The sequence below is a fragment of the Herpailurus yagouaroundi genome, unplaced genomic scaffold (genome assembly GCF_014898765.1).
Source record: "Herpailurus yagouaroundi ecotype Mexico unplaced genomic scaffold, PumYag 203, whole genome shotgun sequence".
NCBI classification, from domain to species: Eukaryota; Metazoa; Chordata; class Mammalia; order Carnivora; family Felidae; genus Herpailurus; species Herpailurus yagouaroundi.
The window spans coordinates 23281219-23308616 of NW_024412434.1; the positions used below are offsets into that span (position 1 = coordinate 23281219).

Genomic DNA, 27398 nt, shown 5'->3' on the forward strand with positions numbered 1-27398 from the left:
CCACCCAGGCGCCCCTACGCATTGTTAACAGAATCTTGCTTGGGTGTCAAAGATGCATTCAAAAGTACAAGATAGGCCAGTGGATTTTAATGTAACATGGCATGAAAAATTGATTTCTGTGGTTTTAGTTTCACATCGCAGCTAGCCCTTAAAAAACTGTCACTTGTCAAATTTTGGTGTAGTATCAAAGAATATCTATGATTACTGGAAAGTATATTAAAATACACCTCCCTTTTTCAGCTATGTATATGTGTGAAGCTGGATTTTCTTTATTTACTTCATCCAAAAAAACAAATCACCACAGATTAAATGCATAAGTAGACACAAAAGTCTAGCTAACTTCGAAAAAAGTACTTTTGTCACTAAATTTTTTTTCATCTTGAAAAGTATATAGTTATTTCCCAAAAAAGTAACAACTAATAGGTTTGTTGGTATTTTTAAGTGAATTAATATTTTAAAAGTCTTTTAGTTTTAATTTCAGTACAGTAAATGTTGATAAATGTAACCCATATAAACAAAATTCTTTTAGGTTCTTAATATTTTTGAGACTATAAAGTAAAGGGCTCTTGAGACCTAAAGTTTGAAAATTGTTGCTTTAAGCCATTTTTTTTGTTGAAGTTTATTAGAATTAATTTTTTTCCCCTCATAATGCTTTGATGGTTTCCTATAGAGAATTATAGAAGTTAGTTTATTTTTCAACTTTGAACTCGTTTAGTCCTTCTTCAAATAATTTAGATGTATTTCAGTAACTACTTGTGTAATCGAGCAGGCTTGAAAAACTGTTTCCAAGTTGGTTTACTTCTTGGAATGATTAAATCAATGTATGACTTTCAAAAACTTAGTAAGTTTGAAATATGATTGAATCTTTCCCTTGCCAGATTTTCATATATTCATTCATATGACCTAAAAAGAGGATGAAAGAGAAATCTTGATACTCTGCTCTACCCCCGTACCCCATTTTGAGCATCATCATGAAAACTGAAGGTGGAAAGGGTCTCATCGGTTTTGTATACTAGTAGTGTTATTGTTCCAAGTGTGTATTGGAAAGTATCCTTTAGCACCCAGTTCAGTATTAAGAGCTGTTGCCAGTAATGACTATATATTCAATTCGAAGTTGACTCTCAGAGTCAGGTGAAAAATAGGGGCCACTCTTCCTTGTTGGACCCCAGTGGGTTCCCCTGGGAGTCCACTTCTTCATGAAGGGAATTTCTTCCCATATACATTTACAAAGGTGCAATTGGCTTAAGAGGGAAAGGTACTTGGGAAACAGGTAGAAAAATCCAAGAATTGTTTGAATTCAGTAATTAGGTAACAATATAGAAATCAGAGTGAAGATTTTTTTTGAGTAACTTTCTATGGGTAATGTCATTCACGGTAGTTTATTTCTGCATATATTTGATGACTATAAGAATGTATTTTTACTAAATAAAATAAGAAATGATTGCTGGATTGTCTTTCATTGACCTAAAATGTTTTGAAACAGCTTTCAAAATACTGCTTATTGAGTTGTCACTTAGCTGTTGTTACCCAGACACATACCATCAGGGCGACCTCTTTGCTTCTTTCTCCCCATAGGACAGGACTGGTTAAGTCTGGGAATTCATATACACATGAAGCTTTTTTCTTTGTGGTTTTCTGAAATTTATTCATTCTGGCAGTTTTTCTACTCATGTCATCTTTTGTTTATTTATTGCATATATTTATTAAACCCCTACTGTGTGCCAAGCATTGACATGCTTTAGGGACTCCTAATCTGTGGAGATTTTTGAACGCTGTAGGTTTGTTCCCTAACTGACCTTTGATTATTGTGGTAGGTGAAGTGAATATTGCCTTCTCTGTCTTCATAAAATTTATTTAGATAGAATATGCAAACAACTTCTGTATTTTAAAGGATAGTGTTCTAAAGTAGTTGTTGAAATACATTTTATTTTTCATGTTTTCTAATTTATGGTGAAATATACCCATTACTAGCTATTTAAAATTTTTCTTAATATCTTCACAAATTTTGCTTTGAGGTTTTTTCCCATGTTTGTGTGAGAAGTTTTCCAATGTTAACCTATTTTATTTCCTGAGTTAACCTATTTCATTTTATTTCATGACTTGGGGTTTTTGTTTATTAGGTCCAGAATTTTTCAGTGTTTCATATGGGTGAATTGCTTGAAGGAAAATGTGTTATACTTTTATATTTTCTCTTTGTTATTTTAATTAGCTGTAATCTTTAATGTTATAAAATGTAAGCTTTAATAACATTATATTCTTTTTACAAGCGTTAAGAAAAATTTATTACTATTTTTTTAATTAAAAAAAATTTAAAAATGTTTATTTATTTTGAGAGAGATCAGTCATGAGCAGAGGAGGTGCAGAGAGAGAGGGGGAGAGACAATCCCAAGCATGCTCCGCACTGCCAGCATGGAGCTTGATGCAGGGTTTGAACTCATGAACCCAAGATCGTGATCTGAGCTGAAACCAAGAGTCAGACGCTTAACTGACTGTGCCACCCAGGCACCCTGCAGAAGAAAAATTTAAATTGATTTTACTCTTTTGACTAATTGTTGATGTAAAATTTGCATCTTGATGAATACTTCCAGTGTGAGTCAGTTTCCTGAATTTGAATCTAGTCCGTGTTAGTTGTGCCATTTATTTCATCAAAAGATTTAACCAAATAGGAGGTGTTGCAGTATATTCTGTCTGTAGTGAAGAGTAGAAATCCTTTATAGTTCAGGGAACTCTATGGATCTTCTATTTGCATCTGATAATCAAGAGATTATCAGATTAGAAATTGGGATTAATGATAAAATAATCATTACATGTGAGCCTATGGAAGGACAATATTTGAGATCCTCAAAAGTATATTTAAAGGTAATTTATTCCTATTTATTTTATTTATTTGAGAGAACGAGAGAGAGTGAAAGCACAGCAAGGCGGGGGGGGGGGGGGCCGGGGGCGCGGGGAAGAAAGAGCATCCCAAGCAGGCTCCATGCTGCCAGCACAGAACCTGATGTGACATGGGGCTCGATCTCATGAACTGTGAGATCATGACCTGAGCCGAAATTAAGTCTGATGCTTAACCGACTGGGCCACACAGGTGCCTCTATTCTTTTTTAAATTATAACTTAAACTTGTTATTTTTCTTAAATGAAATATCAAACAGTAAACTGAAAATCTTTAACATTTTAAAAGTATACATGCCTGGGTTTTAAAAATACCGTATTTCTATTTATTTATTTATTTATTTATTTATTTATTTATTTATTTATTTATTTATTTTTAATGTTTATTTTTGAGAGAGAGACAGAATGCGAGTGGGTTAGGGCAGAGTGATAGGGAGACACAGAATCTGAGGCAGGCCACAGGCTCTGAGCTGTCAGCACAGAGCCCGACACGGGGCTCGAACTCACAAGCCACAAGATATGACCTGAGCCGAAGTCGGAAGCTCAACCAAGTGAGCCACCCAGGCGCCCCTAAAAATACCGTATTTTAAAAATTACTCATTTATATTTTCCAGTGGCTTTCCAGAATGTTCATCTCTTCTAGCTTTTCTTTTATGCTTATATGTGAGACATATTGATGAAATATTGAACACTTTTTTTTGATCTGTAGCATAGAATGGTGGATTGCTACACTAAATAATAGTTGTATTTATTAATAGTGGGCATTTATTACAATATTGAGGTGTGGTTTCTTTAGTTTAAGTTGTCAAGTCTGATTGTTGACACTAAACTAAATCTTTTTCGTCAATGTTGGGGCATTTATTCTTACATATTCCTGAGAATAATGTATGCCTTCTTCTCATTTCCAGTTTATCTTTGCTCCTTTTTGATTATTGTTATTAGCATTAATAATTTTCTTGGCTCCTGGTAACTATTATTGCTACTTTCTAATTCTATCATAGTTTTTTTCTGATATTACTTGACTTCAGTGAGGTTGAAAGCATTAATTACACATTTCATACAGTTATTTTCCAGATAGTTCATGGTGGGTCTTCAGTCTACCCACTTGGGGTTCTGTTTTTAACACTAGGTTGCAATTAAAAAGTTCATGAGGGGCGCCTGGGTGGCTCATTTGGTTCAGTGTCTGACTTTGGCTTGGGTCATGATCCACGAGTTCAAGCCCCACATCGGGCTCTGTGCTGACAGGTCAAAGCCTGGAGCCTGCTTCGGATTCTGTGTCTCCCTCTCTCTCTGCCCCTCCCCTGCTCATACTCGGTCTCTCTCTCTCTCTCTCTCTCTCTCTCAAAATAAGTAAGTAAGTAAATAAATAAATATATTTTAAAAAAGTTTATGAAACATGTATTTTGAGATCTAAAAGGAAAGAATAGTTTAAGTTCAGTGATACTTTAATTTGGCATATGCTTATAATACCAGTGTTCTAAAACCATTTTGAAATATTTAGGAACACATAGAAGTCCTTTGTAGCATGGAGGGTTTCTGCTTTCATTAGCTAAATCAAAAAAGTTTTTTAAGGAAAAAAGTTTGCTTTTTCTCCCATAGGCAGCAATGGATTTTTGCATGAACATGAATACAAAAGCAAATAGGAAGAAGTTGGTACGGGCGCTCTTCATAGTTCCCAGACAAAGGTAGGTACTGAAAACAAAAAGTAATTTGTTAGTGGTTTTACTCTGTAATGATGGTTATCAGATCAACATTCGCATTTAATTATCCCCTCAAAATATCTTTTGTCAACCAAGATGATTGTTTTTTGCATATTTTCTAGGACTTGTTTCTCATTGACTTCTGTTCTTTTGTTCTTTTGCCCTAGTGGAAATATTTCTTCTGATGTTTACCTGTTATTTTAAGAGAAAATATTTAAGAATAATAGTAACTTAATAAGAATAGTAATAACTTAATCATTTCTAGAAGCAATTGGTTTACATTTTTGCCTTTGAGGGGGAAAAAGTAACAAAAGGTATGTAAGTTTTTTGGAGAGTTTTTATTTTGTATGAAGATCAGACTTAGTGTATCTAATTTTTACAGTTGTGTATAAATGAAAAATTTCAAGTTTTTGTAATTATGCTAGTTTAGAGTTGAAAGTCACATTAGTGATTATGTTGCTAGTAATTCAAGAAGCATATTTAATTGTGTAATGCTTTTAGAGAATAATAATGCTGTAAATTACTCTAAATTAATGGTCCTGAAGTATGCAGGACCACTCAGACTATTGACCTTGGAAACCAGAGGAGATGCATTTCTATCTCTTCAACAATGAATAAATGATTTTGTGAACTATTATGATGATTACATACAACATAGCTAGGGTACATACTTTCCTCAGAAGATAAGGGTTCTGAGGGATTTAACTAGAGTTTCTGGAGCAGAATTTTAATTAGGCCCATTTGTTGGAGAGGCCCATGATCTCTTAATGTGAGATTTCTTAGTGAAACAAAATTGCTACTTTTTTTTTTCCTTTTATACTGGATTTTATCTCCTGTCACCATCATTAATATGAGCATTTGGTTTTCATATTAGTGGGGCAAGAGAGATGGAATATGTTAATAATAGTGAGTAGATAATTAAGAATTATGTAGTTGAGAAAGTCATATAGATAAATATTTTTATAATATGCATTTCATCAAATCTAAGGTACCATTAGTTATGAGGTACACCATTATTTTATGTACAACTGAGAGAGAAAAACATTGCCATTTACATTTAAGACCTTAATTGTGAGGCACATTCCACTTTCATGTATTTGTAAATGGGAAAAAGCTTACATCTTGAATTGATGAAAACTCAAATACTTTTCCTCAGTATCTTGGACCAGTTTTTTTTCAACTGATTCTTTTCTTTCCTTTTACAATGGAATGTTTATTTTCAGATTTTTCTTTTCAACTCTTTATTTGTATGAAGAAACATGTATTAACAATTATTTGAACTTATGTAACAGAATAAACCAAAGTTAGCAAAAATAAAAGGTCTTGTTTACAAAAGAAATTATGCAGTGATGTTTAAGTAGTTTACTTGTAAAAGACTGTCTCTTTGCATCCGCATTCTGTCCTTCAGCACACCCTTCCCTCCCAAACCACCACCCCCTCAAGAAAGTCCTCAAAAGCTACTTGGTCTTATGCCACTTGTATCTCTTATAACTCTGTTTATCTGTTTAGCTCGGGAAATAGCTGCAAATTAGATGTACTTGGAATCTGCTAGAAGTATAGACTTAAAAGTAGTGGGAATTAACAATTATGGTTTGAGAGGAAAGAAAAAAAGTCAAGGGACAAGTACTTGAAATGTATAGCATTCTAGAGCCATGAGGAAGAGACTGCATAGTCTATATACCTGAAATGTATAAATACAATCATTTGGGTTTTTTATAATCCACCTGAGTGATCAGGAAAGATTAAATTATATTCTACAATTTATTCATTTATTAATTCATTAAGGGTCTGCTGTATTCTGTGATTAGTGCTAGAGATACAGTGTAAACAGGACAGATTAGGCTCTTGTATTCATACCACTTACAGTTTGGAAAAGAAGAAAGACAAAGACTTCTAAGTGTAGTTACCAAGAAGAATCACAGCATGCTTTCAAGTATATAGCAAGTGGAACTGATTGATTTAGTCTCAGGAGTCCGAGAAGGCTGCCTGGAACAAGGGTTGTTTAATGGGAGTCTTGAGAAAGGAATTAGCTAGGCTAGGAATGGCTGGGGAGAGGAAATGTAGAGAGCGCATTCTGATGGAGGCAACGGAGTATGTGAAAAGAGCTAGAGACAGGAAAGGTCCCGACATCAAAGTGTTGCAAAAGCTGCTTTCTTGGTTTTGTTGGGTGTTATCCTCTAGACTAAGCTACAGGGAGGAGGCCATGTTTACTTCCTTATCCCCAGCACTCAGCATAATAGTGGACATGTAGAAGGCAATAGAATTACATAACATGGTATTTCATGCCTTTTCTTATCTAGCCCCCTTTCAGCTTCAGTCAGAATTCTAGGCACTCTTCCTCTTGCAAAATCCTGATCTGTAATGATTTCTTGAATACCTTTGCTCTCTTTACTTCCAAGCCTCTGTTTTCTAATCTGGGATGTTCTTTTTTTTTTTAAGTTTATTTGTTTTGAGAGAGAGCATGGGAGGGGCAGAGAGAGAGAGAGGGACAGAGAGAATCCCAAGCAGGCTCCACACGGTCTTTGCAGAGCCCAGCTCAAGGCTGGAGTTCACAAACCATGAAATCATGACCAGAGCTGAAACCAGGAGTTGGACGCTTAACCAACTGAGCCACCCAGGTGCCCCTGCCTGGTATATTTTTTATCTTTCCACCAAAAATTTCTGGCTTGCCCTTTAAATCTTAGCCTAAGAGTCATCTTCCCTGAACAACATCCTCATTTCCATTATGTCCATATAAATGCCCTTATTGCACTTTCCATATAATGTCTTTGTACGAAGGATCAGTCACATATCCCACCTGTGTCCCCCCAAAGCGTAAAGACTACAGGCTTTTTGAACGTTCTGGGGGTGCCTGGCTGGCTCCATCGGTAGAGCATGCGACTCTTAATCTTAGGTTGTAAGTTTGAGTCCCATATTGTGTGTAGAGATTACTTAAAAAAATAAAAAAGAGCGTTCTGAATCTTTTCATTTTGTACATTTTCAATACCAAATACAATTTTGGTAAGTGCTTGAAAATATCTGATAAATTAATGTTGGTCATATGCAAATCCAAAATTTTATTTTATTTATTTATTTATTATTTTTTATTTATTTATTTTATTTTTTTTTTCAACGTTTATTTATTTTTGGGACAGAGAGAGACAGAGCATGAACGGGGGAGGGGCAGAGAGAGAGGGAGACACAGAATCGCAAACAGGCTCCAGGCTCTGAGCCATCAGCCCAGAGCCTGACGTGGGGCTCGAACTCCCGGACCGCGAGATCGTGACCTGGCTGAAGTCGGATGCTTAACCGACTGTGCCACCCAGGCGCCCCTAAAATTTTATTTTAAAAAATAAGTAGTACATTTACAGGGCTCAAAACCCAGAAGTATAAAAACATTGTGTGCTGAAAAACATACTTCAATATATCCTTGTCTCCCTATATCCAATTTCTACTCTTTCCAGTTGGAAACCACTGTCTCGATTCTTGTGTATCTTCCCGAAGTTTCTTTTTCATGTACAAGAAAATGCAATTATAGATTCTTATATTTCCTGTTTTTTGTACAAGGGCAACTTACTGTGCTTATCATTCTGAACCTTACTGTTTTCACTTAACAGTATATCTTGGAGACCTTTTCAGATCAGTATATAAAGATTTCCCTTGTCCTTTTAAAGCTGCAGTGTTTCTATTTATGAATGTGCTATATTTAATCATTTTGGACATTCCAGTCTTTGCCATTACAAACAATGCTGTATTTCTACTTCCCCTGACTTTTTTCTCCTCTTGATCATGTTAGCTACTGGTTAATCCATTTTAGTTTCCTCACCAGTAAAACGCCTCAAGAAGACCAGCTTCCAAATGATAATGTATTATATCATTTTACTATTGTTTTACTCCTTACTTGTATCTTTACTGATTTCTTCTCTCTTGGTTTCTTCATTCTGTTACTTTTTTGGCATTTGCTGTATGCCAACACTTATTTGGCATTTACTGAGAATGGTCTTAGTTCTGACTTGTGATTTCTGTTTGTATGTTTTCTAGAAATTCTCCAATTTTAGTTTATATTTCCTTTTTGTTTCTTAAGGAGATGTTTGAGAAAGTCTTGAAAAACTTCCAGGTTGTGGGATGTTTTGGTTTTGTTTTATTTTGTAACTTGGTTAATAACTTATACTCTTACTGCACTATGAATAGAAAATACAATTTATTCTTTTTGGAATTTTTTGAAATTTTCTTTCTGGCCTATTATGGAATCAATATTTGTGAACATTCCTCGAGATTTTTTTTTTTTTTTTAATGTTACATGCTTTTTCTTTTTCTTCAAGTTTTTATTTATTTATTTTGAGAGCGAGACAGAATGAGTGAGAGAGGGGCAGCGAGAGAGGGAGAGAATCCCAAGCAGGCTCTGCACTGTCAGCTTGAAGACTGACCTGGGGCTCGAACTCAGAAACCGCCAAGATCATGACCTGAGCCAAAACCAAGTCAGACGCTTAACTGACTTAGCCACCCAGGTGCCCCTAAAGGTTACATTCTTTGTTTTTATGGTGCAGAGTTCAATGTACTGATCAGGGAAGTTTATAGTATTAAATAACTTTTATTGAGTTCTGTTTTCTTGACCTTTTTTGTCTACTTGCCCGGGGGTCCTGGGCTAAGGAGGTAAATTAAAGACTACTATTGGTGTGTGCTGTTTTTCTAATAACTACTGTGATTTCAGTTTTTCAAATGTTACTGTTGTGTTACTTGGTGTGAAGATAAAACTCACACCTCATTGTGAATTTCACCTTTTATAAAGTGTCATTCTTCATTTTATTTATTGTTTTTTTTTTTGCCTGCTACTACCTTATCTGGTATTTATATTACAATTTCTAATTTGTTTTTATTTGTGTTTTTATAGTATGTTTTTGCCCTTTTATATTCAATCTTTCAGAATAGCTTTATTTTAGTTGAGTTTTTCTTGTATGTTATTTATTTGTGTGTGTGAGAGAGAGAGAGAAGGAGCAAGAGAGAGAGAAAGCTGGGGAGAGGGGCACAGAGAGAGAGTGCAGGCTGAAAAGAGGGGCAGAGAGAGAATCTTAAGCACTTAATCTGAACATGGAGCCCGATACAGGACTCAATTCCACGACCCTGGGATAATGACCTGAGCTAAAATCAACAGTTGGACCTTCAACCTAGTGAGCCATCCAGGTGCCCCTCTCTTGTATATTCTTGAATTGAATTTTACTTTGAGATCTGTTCTGAAAGTATGTTTCTTATAATTGAGTTAGGATTTTTACTTTATTTTTTATAATTTTATTAAAAAATTTTTTTTAATGTTTATTTTTGAGAGAGAGACAGAATGCAAGCAGGGGAGCTGCAGAGAGAGAGGGAGACACAGAATCCCAAGCAGTTTCCAGGCTCTGAGCTGTCAGCACAGAGCCCGATGTGGCACTCAAACTCACACCGTGAGATCATGACCTGAGCTGAAGTCTGACATTTAACCGACTGAGCCACCCATGTGTCCCTAATTTTATTTTATTTTTTAACGATTATTTATTTTGAGAGAGAGCGGGAGAGAGAGAATCCCAAGCAGTATCTGCACTGTCAGTGCAGAACCCAATGTGGGGCTTGATCCCATGAGCCATGAGATCATGACCTGAGCTGAAATCAAGAGTCAGACGCTTAACCGACTGAGCCACACAGGCCCCCCTAGGGTTTTTACATTTTTGATAAGACAGATATGATTGGTCCATGTTCTGTTACATTATTTGTCTTTTTGGTTTAATTTTTAAAGTCTTTCATTGTGTAATCTATATTTTATTTTCCGTACATTTTTCTGATTTGAGGAAGGTTTGTATTTTTATTTTAGTAGTTAGCTTCATAATTATGGGTTTGCTTCTTGGTCATTTATTTAGACAGTCTTTGTTGTTCCTACCACAAGTGATGATAAAATTAACTGTGTTCTCGTCCTTTCTTCTCACTCTCTCTCCTCACCCATCTGGTGTTGGTCCCTACTGTTATCTTCCTTAACATTTTCCTTTTTTACTGTTAAGTGTGCTATGCTTGTATCGTAGGGTTTATCAGCTTGAATATTAATTCGCTCACAGCACTATGAATGGACAAGCAGGAAGCTTACCAGACTTCCCATCCTTTTTTCCATTCTCCCTCCCCTTGTTTTGTCTCTCTGTTGATAACACATCCTGATAGGGAATATGACATTTACATCCTCATTTGTCACTCTGACCCCCTCATTTGTTTTATCTTAGTTCTACAGCTTAAAATATTCCATGCTCCCTGCCAGTCTTGTTTCTCTGGTTTCCTAGTTATCTTTTGGTTTGCTGAAGTTTATCTTCTAATGATTTTCTGAAGGAGAGTTCTTGGGCAAAAATATCCCTTCAGTTCTTGTACAGAGTGATGTTTCTGGAGATTCATTACTCGAAGGACAGCTTCGCTGGTTATAGGATCTATGGCTCATGCCTTTTCCCTGAATACTTTATAGGTGTTACCCTGGAGTCATCTGGCATTTGCTACTACTGTGAAGAAATTGGAGGCCAGCCTGCTTTTTTCTTTCTGTAATTTATTTGGTGATTCATATGGCTGCTCAACTAATTTTTTTTCTAGTAAATCCAGTGGCTTTACTAGGATGGATATGCTGTGTTGTTGATCATTCTGGGTCACTCTCCACGCCCTTTCAGTTTTTGTATTAAATACTTCAGGGAAGTTTTCCTGATTTTCATCTTTAAATGTGTTTGAATGCTTGTTGTGTTTTCTTGTTGTGGTTTTCTTTTTTAAGTACTCCAGGCATGCATATGTTGAATCTCCTTTGCGTATTTGTAGCTGTCATATCCTCACCAATCATTCTTTTCAGTGTCTTCTTTTCTTATCTTCTGTCTCTTACTCAGCGTTCTGCACAGTCTGTTCTCCCCTGTGCTCTCTTCCTCATTTCTTTTAGGACTCATTTAGTATTTTTTAATTTATGCCAAAATGTTTGGCCAGAATTTTTTTTTTGGCAGTATTTTTCTGGTAAATTTTGGTATTTTTAAAGGAACTGTTCTTTTTCTTTGTTCTTTCTCTATTTTTAAAAGTTTTTATTATTTTTTTAGAAGTAATCTCTAAGCTAGAGTGCCTGGGTGGCTTAGTCGGTTGGGTGGCTTAGTCGGTTGGGCGGCTTAGTCGGTTGGGCGTCTGGCTCAGGTCATGATCTCACAGTTGGTGGGTTTGAGCCCCATGTTGGGCTCTGTGCTGACAGCTCAGAGCCTGGATCCTGCTTCAGATTCTGTCTCTGTCTCTGCATCTCACCTGCTCATGCTCTGTCTCTCTGTCTCTCTCAGAGACATTAAAAAAAAAAAAAGTAATCTCTGGGTCTAGCATGATGCTCAAACTCATGACCCTGAGACCAAGAGTCACATGCTCTAGCATGTGACTAGACTGAGCCAGCCATGCACCCCTCTCTGTTTTTTAAATAAATTGTGGTTTAAATAAATCGATTTCAAAAATTTGCCCTGTTTGGATTAGTTCTCTGTTCACTTTTCACTTGTGACTTCTGCTGTAATTTACCTTGCATTGAATCTGGACTGATTTGGTAGCCTCCATCAAACATTCTGCAACATTTGCGTTTACTCTAAAATATGAAGTTTACAAACTTCATCTTAAATCATTGCCATAGCTTCCAAGACTGCCATGGCACGGGAAGACAGTGTGTGGACTCAGCTCATTCTCTGGGTACCGTGGACAAAAAGTGATGCCTCGTTTACACTCAGCCTGAAGCCTGAGAGGGATCACAAGGACATTTGGAAGATGTGGGGAAGCACATGGAGCCTTGGGCTAGCACTGTTGTCTTTGCTTCACAAATACAGGGATTTGTTTCAGATAACTAGATTTTTTTTATCTCTAGTAAGTTCTCTTCCTGAAAACAATAAGAGATATTAATTATGGTTTGGCTGGTAGGGGGTAGTCTGTTCAACAATGGAATGTACAAGTAGCAATGACTATTACTCTTTACTGGCATTTCTGTATTTTATATACATTTCAGATGAGCTGAGTTACAGAAAAATCTCCAATTTGTGTAAGAGCAGATGTCTCATCTACCTGCTTTTCTAGTGTAAATAGTACTCTCTGGTCTCTAACAGTTTCAGTGTTTAGTTAAAATTTTGTTTTTTTAATGTTCCTGAGTGATTTGGAAAGTCAAGGCCTCTGTTTACACATCTATGAAATGGTACGTTAGAGTCTGGGACGAGGTTAATGTTTCCTGGTTGTATATTTTTATTAATCAGAAAAGCCTTTAATTTTGAAAGGTTTTTGGTTGTTTTGTCTTAATACCCAGGGACGTTTCTACCTTACCTGCAATATTTGGCTTGTCCTGAGGATTATAGCTTGGTCCCTAGGGAGGCCAGAGTAAAAAGATAGTAGTCAAGTGCCAGTGAGTCTCTTCTCATTCTATTTCTCATTCCCTATCTCCTTGGCCTCATAGGTTTACAAACCCTTCTCCGTCTTTTATTGATTTTATTCATTCAACCTTGAATAAAAGAGATGACTGATCACCTTTAAGGGAATCAGTAAGAAGAGGGAACAAAGAATGTTGGGTCTAGAATGAGCAGGCTAGAATATTCTCTTAGGGAGCCAGTTATTAGGGTATTAGGGGTAGCCAGTTATTCTTTGAGTCTCTGGACTTAGGGAAAGCTGGGAAACTTTGCAGGAGAGGGGAAAGGAAATTCTTAACATCTTCTTTTAGCTCTTGCTCTTACCTAGCCTCATTTTCTGCCTGTGCCCAAGGAGACTCTGTGGGACCCCGGGCCCCTTTGGTAAGGTGCACCTTTCTGTTGGTGTGTCGTTTTCTCTCCCCCACCTTCCCCAAAGGACATGAATCGTTTTGAGTGTCTTTATGGCCAGGATTCTTTTCTGTGGCCGGGATTCCTTCCTTTCTCCAGCTCATCCTGCCTGAGCTAACCAAATAATGTGCTACCAAAATCAGAATGAATTGTTTAATAGTTATTTGAGTGCCTACGACTGTGAGGGCCCAAAGGTTTTATATAGACAGTAGACCTTTGAACAATGTAGGAGTTAGGTTAGGGGCACTAGCCCTCTGCATAGTAAGAAATTCACATATAACTTGATTCTCCCCAGAACTTAACTAACAGCTTGCTATTGACCAGAAGACTTACTGATAACATAAATAGGTGATTAACACGTATTTTGTGTGTTTATACGAACATATATGTATGATATATATAATATTAACACGTATTTTGTGTGTTTATTACATGCTGTATTTTCACAATAAGCTGGAGAAAAATTGTCATTACGAAAATCATAAGGAAGAGAAAATAACATTTACAGTACTATACTGTATTTATTGGGGAGAAAAATCCACATATAAGTGGACCTGCACAGTGCAGACTCGTGTTGTTCAGGGATCAACTGTATATAGGTTGCCCCCACTATCCGAAAGTAGAGCGTTCCTGTAAAACCTTTTTTAAGCCAAAATGGTGTAAAGTAAAGCAGTAAGTACCATAAATTCATATGGAAAAGTTTTTTAATGTACCCAGACCCAAAGAAAATCCTGTCTTAGGCTTTTGTGATACCCTGGGACACATCGTGGTAACAGAATCCAGAATCTGTCTGGGTGAGTCACAGTTCACACGGTTCAGAGCTGTGGCGATCTGATGCAGGGTTCCTGGGGATGGAGCTTGGCTGGGCCACTCTTGCTGCCCCCGGTCCATGCTGCCTCTGTAAGTGTTTGCTGCAAAACCAGCAATGAATGCTATATTTGCTTTTCAACTTTTTTCATAAAAGTGCAAACTCTTTAGATTTCTTCCAGTTAGCAAAAGAGGTGCAAATGTAGGTCTTAAGGAAAAGCAAACATGAACTTTTGAAAGGCAAGGGGTCCCTATGCTAGGGAATTTGACCGTCTTAACCTAGTCTGTATAGTTAGGTTTAGGAAGCACGTGACTAGATAAATCTTAAGGTTCTTTATAGTTCTTTTCCTTAAAAAAAAAAAGGAAAGGTTTTTGAGAATAATAATTCACATACTATACAATTCACTTATTTGAAGTATACAATTCATCATTCTAAATGTATGTAGCCATCACTATGATCATATTTTAAACGTTTTGTCTCCACCCATTAGTATGGATGGATCTCCTATCCATTAGTAGTCAATCCTATAATTTCTCTGCCCACCCTTTCCCCTGACAAACCACTAGCCTACTTTTAGTCGCTTTGGATTTGCCTGTTCTGAGTATTTCATGTAAATGAAATCATGCAATATATGCCTTTTGTATCTAGCTTCTTTCACTCAGTATAATGTTTTCAAGATTCATCCATGTTGTAGCATGTATTTGAATTTCCTCCTTTTTACAGCTGAATAATGGTCCATTGTGTAGATGCACCATATTTTGTTTGCCCATTTATCAGTTGACGGACATTTGGATTGTTTGTTTTAGCTACTTGGAATGACGCTGATGCGATTACTTCTGTGGATATGTCTTCATTTTTCTTGGGTATATATCTAGGAGTGAAATTGCTGTGTCCTATAATAACTCTAACATTTTCAATAATTGCCAAACTTTTTCGGAATGGCTACACTATTTTACATTCTCATCGGCAGTGTTTGAGGGTTGCAATTTCTCCACATCCTTACCAACACTTGTTATTGTTCCTTTTCTGCTTATAGCCATCATAGTGGGTGAGAAGTGGTATCTCACTGTGATTTCGATTTGCATTTTCCTAATGGCTGCTGATTTTAAGCATCTTTTCATGTGCTTTTTGGCTTTTTGTATGTCTTTTGGAGAAATTTCTGTTAAATCTTTTGTCCTCTTTTCAGTTGTTATTTTTAATTACTGAGTTTTAAGAGTTCTTTACATGTTCTTTATTTGTGTGCCTTATCAAATATAATTTGCAAATATTTTCTCCTGTTCCTTGAGTTGTCTTTTCACTTTCTTGGTATCATTTGCAGTACAGACATTTTAAAATTTGATGTCCCATCTGTTCAATTTTGTTTTTCGTCTGTACAGTTCTTAAAGGTTTGATCTAAAACAACGTTTTAACTTTTAGTGTATTCTTCCTTCAGTAAATAAATAGTTGGCTAAAAAAAAATCTTACAGCCTGGGATTTTATCTCTGTTGAAGGACTCCACAGAAATGAAACCTATTAGAAATTCTCTTAGGTATTTCATATTATTTTATAATTTCTAATATAACACGTATAATTGAAGTTGCACATGAAGTGTTCATATCTTAAGTATATACATGTATCCACCACCTAGCTAGAGATCAAACCTAGCACCTCAGAAGGCCCCTCACCTAAACTAACTTTTGGAATGTAAAGTCAGAATCAGGGAAAGCACGTAGGAATGTCTTAGTTCCTGTTCTGGTATAGACAAATCTGGTATTGGTTTTAATGACTTTGTAGCCAGATAGATTGCCAAGTTTTTAAAGATGAATGATCAGATTAATATAAGCAAAGTGTTGAGAGAATGAAATGCTTCTCTTGATTCTTGAACAGCTTTTCCTTAGTCTTTTGAAGCGTATTAGTGTGTTCTACCACTTGATGGCACTATTGCCCTGGGAGCGTCAACATTGCTGAAAAAATCTCTTAGAACATTTGGTTGTTGATTTTAGAGTAAATGACTCCAGTCTTTTATTATGTTTCATCCTTTTTGAATCATCATCTGCTTCATTGTTTCAATGGAGAAAATCCTTTGTATTCTTTAATCGAATGGTAGGAGTGTTCTTTCACGTTGGTTCTTTTCCTAGGCATTTTTGAACAAGGTAAAATTAATAGCTTCCACCAGTTAAATTCTTTAGATTTTAAGGAGGGGAAAAAACCTGGACATTTCTTTTAGAAAGCTGATTGATTACAAGAAAAAAACCTTTAAGAATTTCTTACCCTTGAGTAAGAAAAGTGTGTGTGTTTCTGCATTCTTGTTACTTGTAGTTAATGACTGGATGTTTACTAACTTGATCATTAACTGCTAGTGAGGTACTTAAATGACCTTGAAAATCTAAGCAAGGTTTTATTGTTTAAGAAAAAAAATTGTTTTTAAAATGGTTCACTCATTAACTGTTGGTAAAAAATAGTCATCATTCTCTTAGAAGATGAACATTCAGTTTTCAAAGGAAGAATTTATTTTATAATTGACTTTCAGAAAAGTCTAAAATAACATATATAGCTAGCTTAAATTTTAACACAGAAATTTGCTCTTTAGGTTGATTAAAATGTTTTATTTTGTGTGTAATACCTTTAATGATTGATATAGCATTTGGCACTCCATTCCCTTGCAGGCCTGCATGCATAGAGGAGTAGAAACAACAGAAAAACACACTTAAGCAGAACTAACATTCAGGAAATATATAATTTATTACCTTATTTACAACATAAAGGATTTTATTTTGTGAAGTAATGAATGGTCAGAGTTTGAAGATTTAAATAGGGCAAGGTGATATTTACTATCAGCTATCCCTTTAATTGTTAAAGGTATAATGGAAAAAGAGTTTTAGAAACTTGTTAGTTTAAGATTTGGTGGGCTTTTTTGGAGTAGTGGGTTCCTGAGAAAATGGAATATCTAACTTTACTTTCACGTGGCCAGTCCCCACAGAACAAAAACCAGGGTTACTAACTACCTGGAGAGACATACAAGAGTTCAGATCTTCCAGGGAATTCTTAAACTATTTAAAAAAAAATTTTTTTTAATGTTTATTTATTTTTGAGACAGAGAGAGACAGAGCATGAACAAGGGAGGGGCAGAGAGAGAGGGAGACACAGAATCTGAAACGGGCTCCAGGCTCTGGGCTGTCAGCACAGAGCCCGACGCGGGCTCGAACTCAGGGACCGTGAGATCGTGACCTGAACCGAAGTCGGACGCTTAACCGATTGAGCCACCCAGGCGCCCCTTAAACTATTTTTTAAATCGCAGTGGAAGCTGAAAGCACTTAGCTGTGTTATTAGTTCACTAATGTGGCCCTCAATAGGTAGCACAGACTGCTTTCCTCTAAAAAGGGTACCTATATCTGCCTTTCTTTTGGGACTAGGAAAAAGGTTTGGTATAGATTGGGCTGATTTCCTAGAAGAAAAAAATGAAACAAAGTATAAGCGACTTGTCCAGGGAAAGAAGAAAAAGGAAATGACATAGGTTGGTTAACACTTTTGATGCTAAGTGAGTATAATTTCAGATTGTGTTGAAAAATACGTTGAGAAAGACAAGATTAAAATTAAAAATTAATTTTAAAAACTCAAGAGCTGGTTCTCAATTTCCAAATGGAGAAGCATTTAGAAAATAATAAGGAAAAAGAACATTTATTTTTTATTTTTCGAAAAAATTTTAAATGTTTAGTTATTTTTGAGAGAGAGTGTTCACATGCGGTCTCACGAGAGAGGAGCAGAGAGAGAGGGAGACAGAACCCAAAGTAGGCTCCAGGCTCTGAGCTGTCAGCACAGAACCTGACATGGGGCTCAAACTCACAAACCATGAGATCATGACCTCTGCCAAAGTTAACACACTTAACTGACTGAGCCATCCAGGTGCCCCAAGAAGAACATTTTAAAAGTTTAAGAAAGGAGCCAGATGATAAGCTAAAAATATTTTTTAAAACACTTGAAAATCTCAGCGAAACAGAATTTTTTAAAATTTCCAAACTATTTCAACATAAAATAGACAGTGGCATTATCAGTTAATTTCATCTTAAATAATCCAAGGCTAGATAGCTTTATTGAGTTCTTTCGATCTTTTATGGAACAAGTATTTTCTCTGCTGTCTTGGTTATAGAAAAGCAAACTTGCCATTTCAGAGTATAAATTGACAGAATCTGACTGCCTATTCAATCTCACTTTTGAATGTCAATATAAAAATTCTAAGCAAAACACTAGCAAATCGTATTTAATAGTATATTTTTAAAAATCCAGTAAGAACAAAGGGAATTGGTTTTAGGAATAAAAAGATACCTTTATTTTTTAGTGTTTTTATTTATTTTTGAGACAGCGTGCAAGCCAGGGAGGGGCAGAGAGAAGGGGCCAGAGGATCTGAGGCAGGCTCTGAGCTGACAGCAGAGAGCCTGACGCAGGTCTCGAATTCATGAACCATGAGATCATGACCTGAGCCGTAGTCAGATGCTTAACTGACTGAGCTGCTGAAGCACCGCTAGAAAGATACTTTATATAGGAAACATAGATATAACGTAGGAAAAATAAGAAACTATATGGTTATCCTTTTAATTGCATAAATAATATTTGATAGTTTAGCTTTGATAAAATGTAAAATTTGAAGTTAGTATTATTTTTATAAAAGTATCAGATGATACTTCCTCACTAGGGTGAAGAATATTTTCGACTGGGGGTGCCTGGGTGGCTCAGTCGGTTGAGCATCTGACTTTGGCTCAGGTCACGATCTCACAGTTTGTGGGTTCGAGCCCTGCGTCAGGCTCTGTGCTGACAGCTCAGAGCCTGAAGCCTGCTTCGGATTCTGGGTCTCCCTCTCTCTCTGCCCTTCTCCCCGCTTAACCCACTGAACCACCTAGGCGCCCCGAATGGATTGAACTTTTTATTCTTTCAGTAAAGAAGAATACGATGCCTTTAACAAAATTTATTGACACACTAGTACAAAGCCACTATTTTCTTGATTTTTCTCAACATCTGTTACCTTATTTCTGAAATGGTGATCAGAATATCCACCTCGTAAAATGTTTACTAGTATCAACAAGTTAAATAATGTATATGAGATGCCTAGGATAGAGCCTGGCATGTTAGTAAGAACTAAGTAAGTGATTATTTGTAAAAGAAATTATAATGGTTAAGGAAGAATGCAAAGTTTTTCAGGCTCTTAGGTTTGAATTTGAGCACTTTTTTCCCCTTTCGAATTTACCTCCATTCTCCCTTTCTTTGCTATATCTCCTCTTCCAGCTGAGGCTTAATCTGTCCATGTTGGGAGTTTTCCAGATCTAATCCTAAGCGTTGCATGGTGTGCAGACTTTTCTCTCATGATCAAATCATTTTCTCATATTCTGTAGTGATGTATTTAGGGATAACTAAGGCCTGTAGGATTGTTTGTTTCTGTCCTCAATGGCTTTGGGCTGTTGTAGTCTTTTGAGCTCTTGGGTTGAATTTGTATAGTTTTTATTTTTATTTTTTTATGTTTAGTTTTGAGAGAGAGAGAGAGAGAGGGAGAGTGGGGAAGGGGCAGAGAGAGAGAGGGAGACACAGAATCTGAAGGCTCCAGACTCTGAGCTGTCGGCACAGAACCCGACTCGGGCCTTGAACCCACAAACCATGAAATCATGACCTGAGCCAAAGTCCGACACTAAACCAAGTGAGCCACCCAGGCGCCCTGAATTTATAGTTTTAAACTTCCTTCCTTACTGTCAGCTCCGCATTACTTTGTATTGTCAGTACAGCTGCTTTTGTGAGTTCCTCACTGCTTCTCACCTATAGCATATGATCTGTCCAGTGTTGCATCATTGGGTAATCGAGTTTTAAATTTTTTTTTCAACGTTTTTTATTTATTTTTGGGACAGAGAGAGACAGAGCATGAACGGGGGAGGGGCAGAGAGAGAGGGAGACACAGAATCGGAAACAGGCTCCAGGCTCTGAGCCATCAGCCCAGAGCCCGACGCGGGCTCGAACCCACGGACTGCGAGATCGTGACCTGGCTGAAGTCGGACGCTTAACCGACTGCGCCACCCAGGCGCCCCTCGAGTTTTATAAAATAATGTCTGTGGAAGGAAGTGAAAATAAATTTTAGCTTGTATGTTCATTCTGATTAGTAGTGGCTGCTTCGAGTGCTGTGTTAAGCAGGATTCTGGAGCTGCATTGAAGTTTTATGAGAAAGTGCTCTAATAATGAAAGGGGGTGGCAGTGTGAATAACCACGTATTTGTCATTTATTGTCTAGAGTAAGAGGAGATAGACACTGTGGGAGAATCTGAGTAGGTTCTGTCATGAGGAAGCTACAGAAGTTAGTGTGTGGTTTTGTGGTAATCTTTTGCCTTCTTAGATACCTTCTTAGATATCAGTTACTGTTTCACTTTAGACATTAAAGTTTCCAAGTAACTTATCCATGGATAAATGAAGGAGATAGTTTTCAAAGGATTCTGTTTTGCACTATTTGAGTTACCTTTAGGTTTGTTTACTCAGTAATTACATGATTAAAAATTTAGGCCATGTCAAAACTTGGTGTTCTCTCTGCTTGGTATTTCATATTTTACCAAAATTGTATACTTAGTGAAATTGCAGATGTGCAATAAATGCATGGAATAGAAAATACCAGGTTATTAGTAAGCTTTCACAAAGCAAATTGAATTTCCATATGCTTCATCATGATGGTAATAATAGGCAAGTCTGTGTGGTTACTAGTTTTTATCATCATGTAATGTGTAAATATATCTGAGAAAATTTAAATTTTAAAATGAATTACTTCTGGTATGTCTTTGCTCTTACATATATCACATATAACTTTTGCAGGTTGGATTTGCTACCATTTTATGCAAGATTGGTTGCTACATTGCATCCCTGCATGTCTGATGTAGCAGAGGATCTTTGTTCCATGCTGAGGGGGGATTTCAGATTTCATGTATGTATTTAAGCATTTATTTTGTTATGTATATATATATACCCACACATATATACTTATAAGTTAAGTGAGGATTCTTTAGTTTAAGAATAAGATTATCATATTGGTAAGCATATTTTTGAAATTTGATAGTGGTATAACAGTTCAGAATGTATGGAGTTCTAAGTTTGTAAAATGTAAATTTTCTCAACAAAGCTTGAAATTGATAAGTGATGTTCCAGTTTGGAGATGAGCTGTTCCTGCTACCTTGTTTCCTACAGGTATTACACTTGTTGGTTTTGTAAAGGAAAAGCCATCCTCTAAGGTCAAGAGAGTCAGCAGGTCTCATTGGTGTTCCCACAAGAAACACAGGATTGACCCTGTGAGTCAGGGCACGGTGCCTGGAGGACACCTGTTTAGGTGTTGGGAGTCCAGATATCTGGGGCACCCGACCTTGCATAATTGCTCTGATCAGTGAATGCTGTTCTGGCCCACTTTTTACTGACTCTTCCCTAAACAGCCTTTACCTTGAATAGTAGTCAGGGACCTGTTTCCAGACCGCTTCTCTCCCTTTCTAGTCCTAGGAGTCTTAACTGCCTGTTAGTGATTCTCCAAATCTGTATTACCCGCTCACCTTGTGCAGGTGCTACAGCTACAGCATTGAAAGGAGTAAAATGACGCCTTACAAGTGTCTGAAAGTTCCTATCAGTAGACCGAAAACACATGAAATTCAAGTGGTTATGTTAGCCAATGGAAAAATTGTGTTGACAGAATTTAGCTTTATAGCAGGTTGCTTGGAATGCAAGTAAATGTTTGCTATGCTCACGATGCACTTTATGCACTCATTATACAGAAATTGGTATTGCTGAGCGCTCAGAGAACAGAAATAATTCCTGAGATGAGGAATCTCACAACATAGTTGGGAAGATAAGACATAAATACAAAAATAACAGTGAAATAAACATTTAAACTCTAAATATATGTAATATTATAAAGAATGGCATGCTTAATTGCCAAATGAATTGTTCAAGAGTGAGAGCCTTGAGTTCGGAGGAAGGAGAGAATCTCAGTGAGGTGTGGGTTGGCCTCTATAGGCTTCTTGCCATAGAAGCCAATTTATATGAGATTTGTGGTTAACGTTTTTTTGGGGCAGTTTTTGCTGAAGTGTGTTTTGAATTTTTATGGATAGTATTAAGCAAGGACAGGATTCTCTGTTATAAAAAAAAATTTTTTTTTTAATGTTTATTTATTTTTGGGACAGAGAGAGACAGAGCATGAGCGGGGGAGGGGCAGAGAGAGAGGGAGACACAGAATCGGAAACAGGCTCCAGGCTCTGAGCCATCAGCCCAGAGCCCGACGCGGGGCTTGAACTCACGGACCGGGAGATCGTGACCTGGCTGAAGTCGGACGCTTAACCGACTGCGCCACCCAGGCGCCCCAGGATTCTCTGTTTTAAAGGAAGTTTGGAAACACTGACATCAAGAAAGTTAAATGGTTGCGTTTTGTTTTATTATAAGAATTCCCAAAGCTTTAGTAGGGTAATGTGCACTGTGAACCTCCTGGAAGGGGTCAAATACGTAGTCACTCAGAGAACACACTTTGGTAAATGCTGCCATTTGAGGGACTGATGTGTCAGAAATTGTGATATTCTTGTTGATTTATTTAATCCCATCATGCAAAACAAGGAACTGTTTTACTGGCAGGCACTGTGACTCTATTACATGAGTTACATGCATTATACCCCTCAACCGTATCCAAAATTAAACAACACACAGGTTGCTGGAACAAGCATAATTAGTGCTTTTGGTGAGAAACCTAAAATGAAGTATATTCTATTCATGTATACTTCCCCTCCCACCTTTGATAATTGGGGTGGGAGTTGAGGAATTTGACAGTTTTGTTCCTGATATAATGCTCCATTACAACTCAAAGACTTACCAGAATTCTAGGAGAATGCTGTGGGAACACTGCTCTCAGAGGAGAGAAGAAAAGGTACTTGAGGTCTGCCTCCTCCAGGATCTGTCTTTCCCCACCCCGAAATCTGCAGACTTTGCCAATGACTTGTTATCAGTCTCTTTCTCTCTCTCTCTCTCTCTCTCTCTCTCTCTCTCTCTCTCTCTCTCCATCAGTCTATATATATGCTCAACTTTCTCATCCTTAAAAGAAAATAAAAATAGCAACAAGAAAATGTTTTCCAGCCTCACCCCCTATCCTCTTTCACTTTCTTCTTGAGTTTTTTTAGAGTATACTTGCCTCTTCTGCTTCTTCAAAGGCATTTACCCTTTGTCTTACCATCATAGCAAACCTCACAGAGACCACCAGCATCATCCTAATCACTTCATGTCAGTTGAAGTCCTTGCAGATTCTGAACTGATGGGCTGTTCTTTTTTTCTGTCATTCTGTCTCCACCACTTGCTAGCATTGTTAACTTTGGTCAAGTTAGTTAGGTAGTATATACTGGTATCGTTTTATACTGATATCTTTTTAAATGGGATTGTTGTTATGGATTAAACTAAATGGATATAAAGTTCATCACACTCCGCATTGGGCTCTGGGCTGATGGCTCAGAGCCTGGAGCCTGTTTCCGATTCTGTGTCTCCCTCTCTCTCTGACCCTCCCCCGTTCAAGCTCTGTCTCTCTCTGTCCCAAAAATAAATAAACGTTGAAAAAAAAATTTTAATAAAGTTCATCACACAGTGCCCAGACATAGATATTATTATAACAATAATTATCCTTTCTCTCCTACCACTGTCTCCTGACTCTTATGAGTGCTATTCTCAATATCATTTATCGATAGTAAAAATATTTTTTTCTTTTTTCCAACTGAGTTTATTTGTTTGCATTCCCACACTTTACTTCCTTCAACCTCTTTTTTGACGAGAACCCATTTTACCCAGGATTCAGTTGACATCGATTTCTCAGCACCCTCAAATACATATTTCTTGCCAGAACCTCTCTTGGTGCTTAGTAAGTTTTCATGCACTTATAGCTAAATACGTCCATTAAAAAAAACAAAACAACTTAGTACTTCTTAAAAACATCTTTACCCTTGGGGCTCCTGGGTGGCTCAGTCGGTTGAGCGTCTGACTTCAGCTCAGGTCATGACCTCGCAGTTCATGAGTTCAAGCCCTGCGTCGGGCTCTGTGCTGACAGCTCAGAGCCTGGAGCCTGCTTCCGATTCTGTGTCTCCCTCTCTCACTACCCCTCCCCCACTCTCTCTCTCTCTTTCAAATATAAATAAACATTAAAAAAATTAAAAAAAAAGTCTTTACCCTTCACTTCCTCATATCAACCTCTCTTTTGTCTGTAAATTTGCAGTATTCTTTTTATCTCATCACTAAGAGAAATACTTCTGCTTTTGTCCCTCGGACTTTCAGGAGCCACCATTCACCAAATTCTGTTGGCACCATCTTCTAAAACACCTCCTCAAATCTAGCATCTCCTCTTCTTAAGCTGAATGATGAGAAGAGCATTTTACCCAGGTTTCCCTGTCTCTGTTTCCTGTCCAGTTTCCAGCACGTTGTCATAATCTGATCAATGTGTCCGCTTCTTAAGAACCTCACCTAAGGGGTGCCTAAGTGGCAGGGTCTGTTAAGCATCTGACTGTTGGTTTTGGCTCAGGTCATGATCTCACAGTTTGTGGGTGTGAGCCCTAAGTCGGGCTCTGTGCTGACAGCAGGGACCCTGCTTAGGATTCTCTCTCTCCCTCTCTGTCTGCCCCTCCTCCGCTCACATTCTCTCCCTTTCAAATAAACGTTAAAAAAACAAAAACACCTCACCTGAGAAATAAACCTGGTTAACAAAACTATATGAAATCTTATACAGTAGTCAAATTCTAGTTTTAAAACAACAGATCTGCTAATTTGACCAACAGATTAGTAAAGGTAACAGAAATGAGAAACCAGGTATATTTGAGGTCAGGATTTGGAGGAGGAATTTGGTAATATGTTTCAAGATCCTTAGAGGCGTTTATACATTGGACAGTTTTGAGAGTGTCCTAAGTAAATAATCCGATACACCCAGAAAAGTTTTATTCACACCATGAATTAGTAGGAAAAAAAGGGAAAATAATCTAAAAGCCCAAGAGTGAATTAAGAAAATGGTCATATAATCAAAATGCTGAAATGATATAGAGCCATTGGTAGTAATATTTAGCAAAAAATTTTCATAACAAAGAGAAGGTGCTTCTTTTGGGCAAAAAAAAAAAAAAAAAAAAAAAAGAAAAAAGGCAACAAGCTATAAAATCATAGCATAATAAATTTACGGTTGTGATGTTAAAATGCTTGGAAATTTAAGAACAGAGAAGGATTACATATCAGTATGTCAGCTGTGGTTGTCTTTGGATAGGGACAATAGAAAATATTTTTTCCTTTCTAGTTTTCCATGCTTTCCAAATTTTCAACAGAGCCTACTTCTTTAATAATGGAGATACAACTATTGTTTAGATATGAGCATATCAGTCTAACTGATTGACATTTTTAAAATCAGTGGTCTTTCAGCTTTTTAAATCAAGCCTCTTTAGTGGTAAAATAAGTTGACCACATACCCCAATTTGGCATATTTGTATATAAATTATATGTGTTTACAGTTGCATCAAATATTTAATGTAAATTTACAAAATAAAAGCAAATTGAAAGGTATGATATATCAAAAACAAATACAAGTTCCAAGATTTTTTCAAACCACACTCTAATAGATCGAGTCTTGCCCACCCTACCCTGGATATCAGTGGTCTATACCATAAAATAAATAAAATTTTTGAAGGCAAATTTGCTTGTTTGTAGACTCAGTGTCTACTTAGTGTTTAGCATATAGTAGATTTTCCAAAAAATTAAAATGGTAAAATGAATAAATTTATGTAAAACAAAATGAGCAAATTATAGAGGAAAAAGTATAATATCTGTTTGGGTAAAGTTATAAAAGAATCAGTTTGGGGCAGATGATCTTCCTTGGATAGGCCTTTGAAATCCTTACTTTTTATATGTTGACATATCTGAAAAGTTTTTGTTAATGTTTATGAATTTAGTTATTCAGTTGATCTCAATTTCAGCAGTCATTAATAAATGTAAGGATTTTTGCTAAAGATTGCTTATATAAGTAAAATTGTATAAGAGACATTGAACCAAATATATATATATATATAATTTTATGTTGTTTATTCATTTACTTTTTCAGAAGTGTTTTGCTGTGCCTTTTGATCAAAGGAGTCAACAAGTGAGACTAGAAAATAATGAATAAGGAGTCAGAATAAGTTAGGCTTTTTTATAAGTTACAGCCTTTTGAAAAGCTTTTATGTTTTTCCTCTGAAAATGAGGGAGTGAAAACTGATTTCTCATACTTAATTTAAAAATTAGATAATTTTGTCACGTTAGTTAGATTGTATCTCCTTAACTTCAATAATATTTAGAATAATTGTGGATGACACACTGTGTTACATGTTTTCAAAGTTATAATGGTCAGTAATAATTAAAATTGTATGATACTCCAGAACAGTTGTTAAGAACTTGTATGTCCAGAATCACCCAAAGAGATTTTCATATATTTCTCAGCCCTACTACCTCTATAAAGATTCAGCTTTAGCATATCATTTTTGAAATGCTTCCTTGTACATTTTTTGTTTCCATGTTTCTTCAACTGTAAAAGAAGCACATGCTCAATGTGGATTATTTAGAAAACATAAAGGGGGAAGCCCCATAATTTCATCACTTTATTTTATTTTATTTATTTTATTTTATTTTATTTTATTTTATTTTATTTTATTTTATTTTTATTTTATTTTATTAAAAAAAATTTTTTTTAACGTTTATTTATTTTTGAGACAGAGAGAGATAGAGCATGAACGGGGTGGGTCAGAGAGAGAGGAAGACACAGAATCTGAAACAGGCTCCAGGCTCTGAGCTGTCAGCACAGAGCCCGACGCAGGGCTCGAACCCACAAACTGCGAGATGGTGACCTGAGCTGAAGTTGCATGCTTAGCTGACTGAGCCACCTAGGCGCCCCAATTTCATCACTTTAAAACAGACTTATTAATCTTATAGTGTATTTTCTTTACCTTTTTTCCTCTGTAGTTGTTATAATGAATTTATAGTGTATATACAATTTTCCATTCTTTATCTCACTGAGAAGCTTTTTGCAGTCACTTCAAACACCTCTTACGCATCATTTTAAAGATTGTATAATCTGTTGTTCTGTACACTAATTACTTAGAAATGAAGTGTAGTTGTCAAGTTACTACCACCACTATTTCCATCATCATCACCCTCCTTATTTTTATCTTTATTTAACCAAGTGAGCTGACAGATTCAGGGAATTTATGTGA

The 27398-nt window shown here is 36.6% G+C and overlaps 1 protein-coding gene across 2 annotated transcripts in view; it reads left to right on the forward strand.

Moving 5' to 3' along the window:
- Positions 1-27398, forward strand: part of UPF2 (UPF2 regulator of nonsense mediated mRNA decay) — a 113692-nt gene that overhangs the window by 40010 nt on the left and 46284 nt on the right. For both annotated transcript variants that reach the window (XM_040451453.1, XM_040451454.1), the window contains exons 8-9: positions 4491-4576; positions 20992-21100. In XM_040451453.1, coding sequence (XP_040307387.1) covers positions 4491-4576; positions 20992-21100 — 195 coding nt within the window. The remainder of the gene's footprint in view (positions 1-4490; positions 4577-20991; positions 21101-27398) is intronic.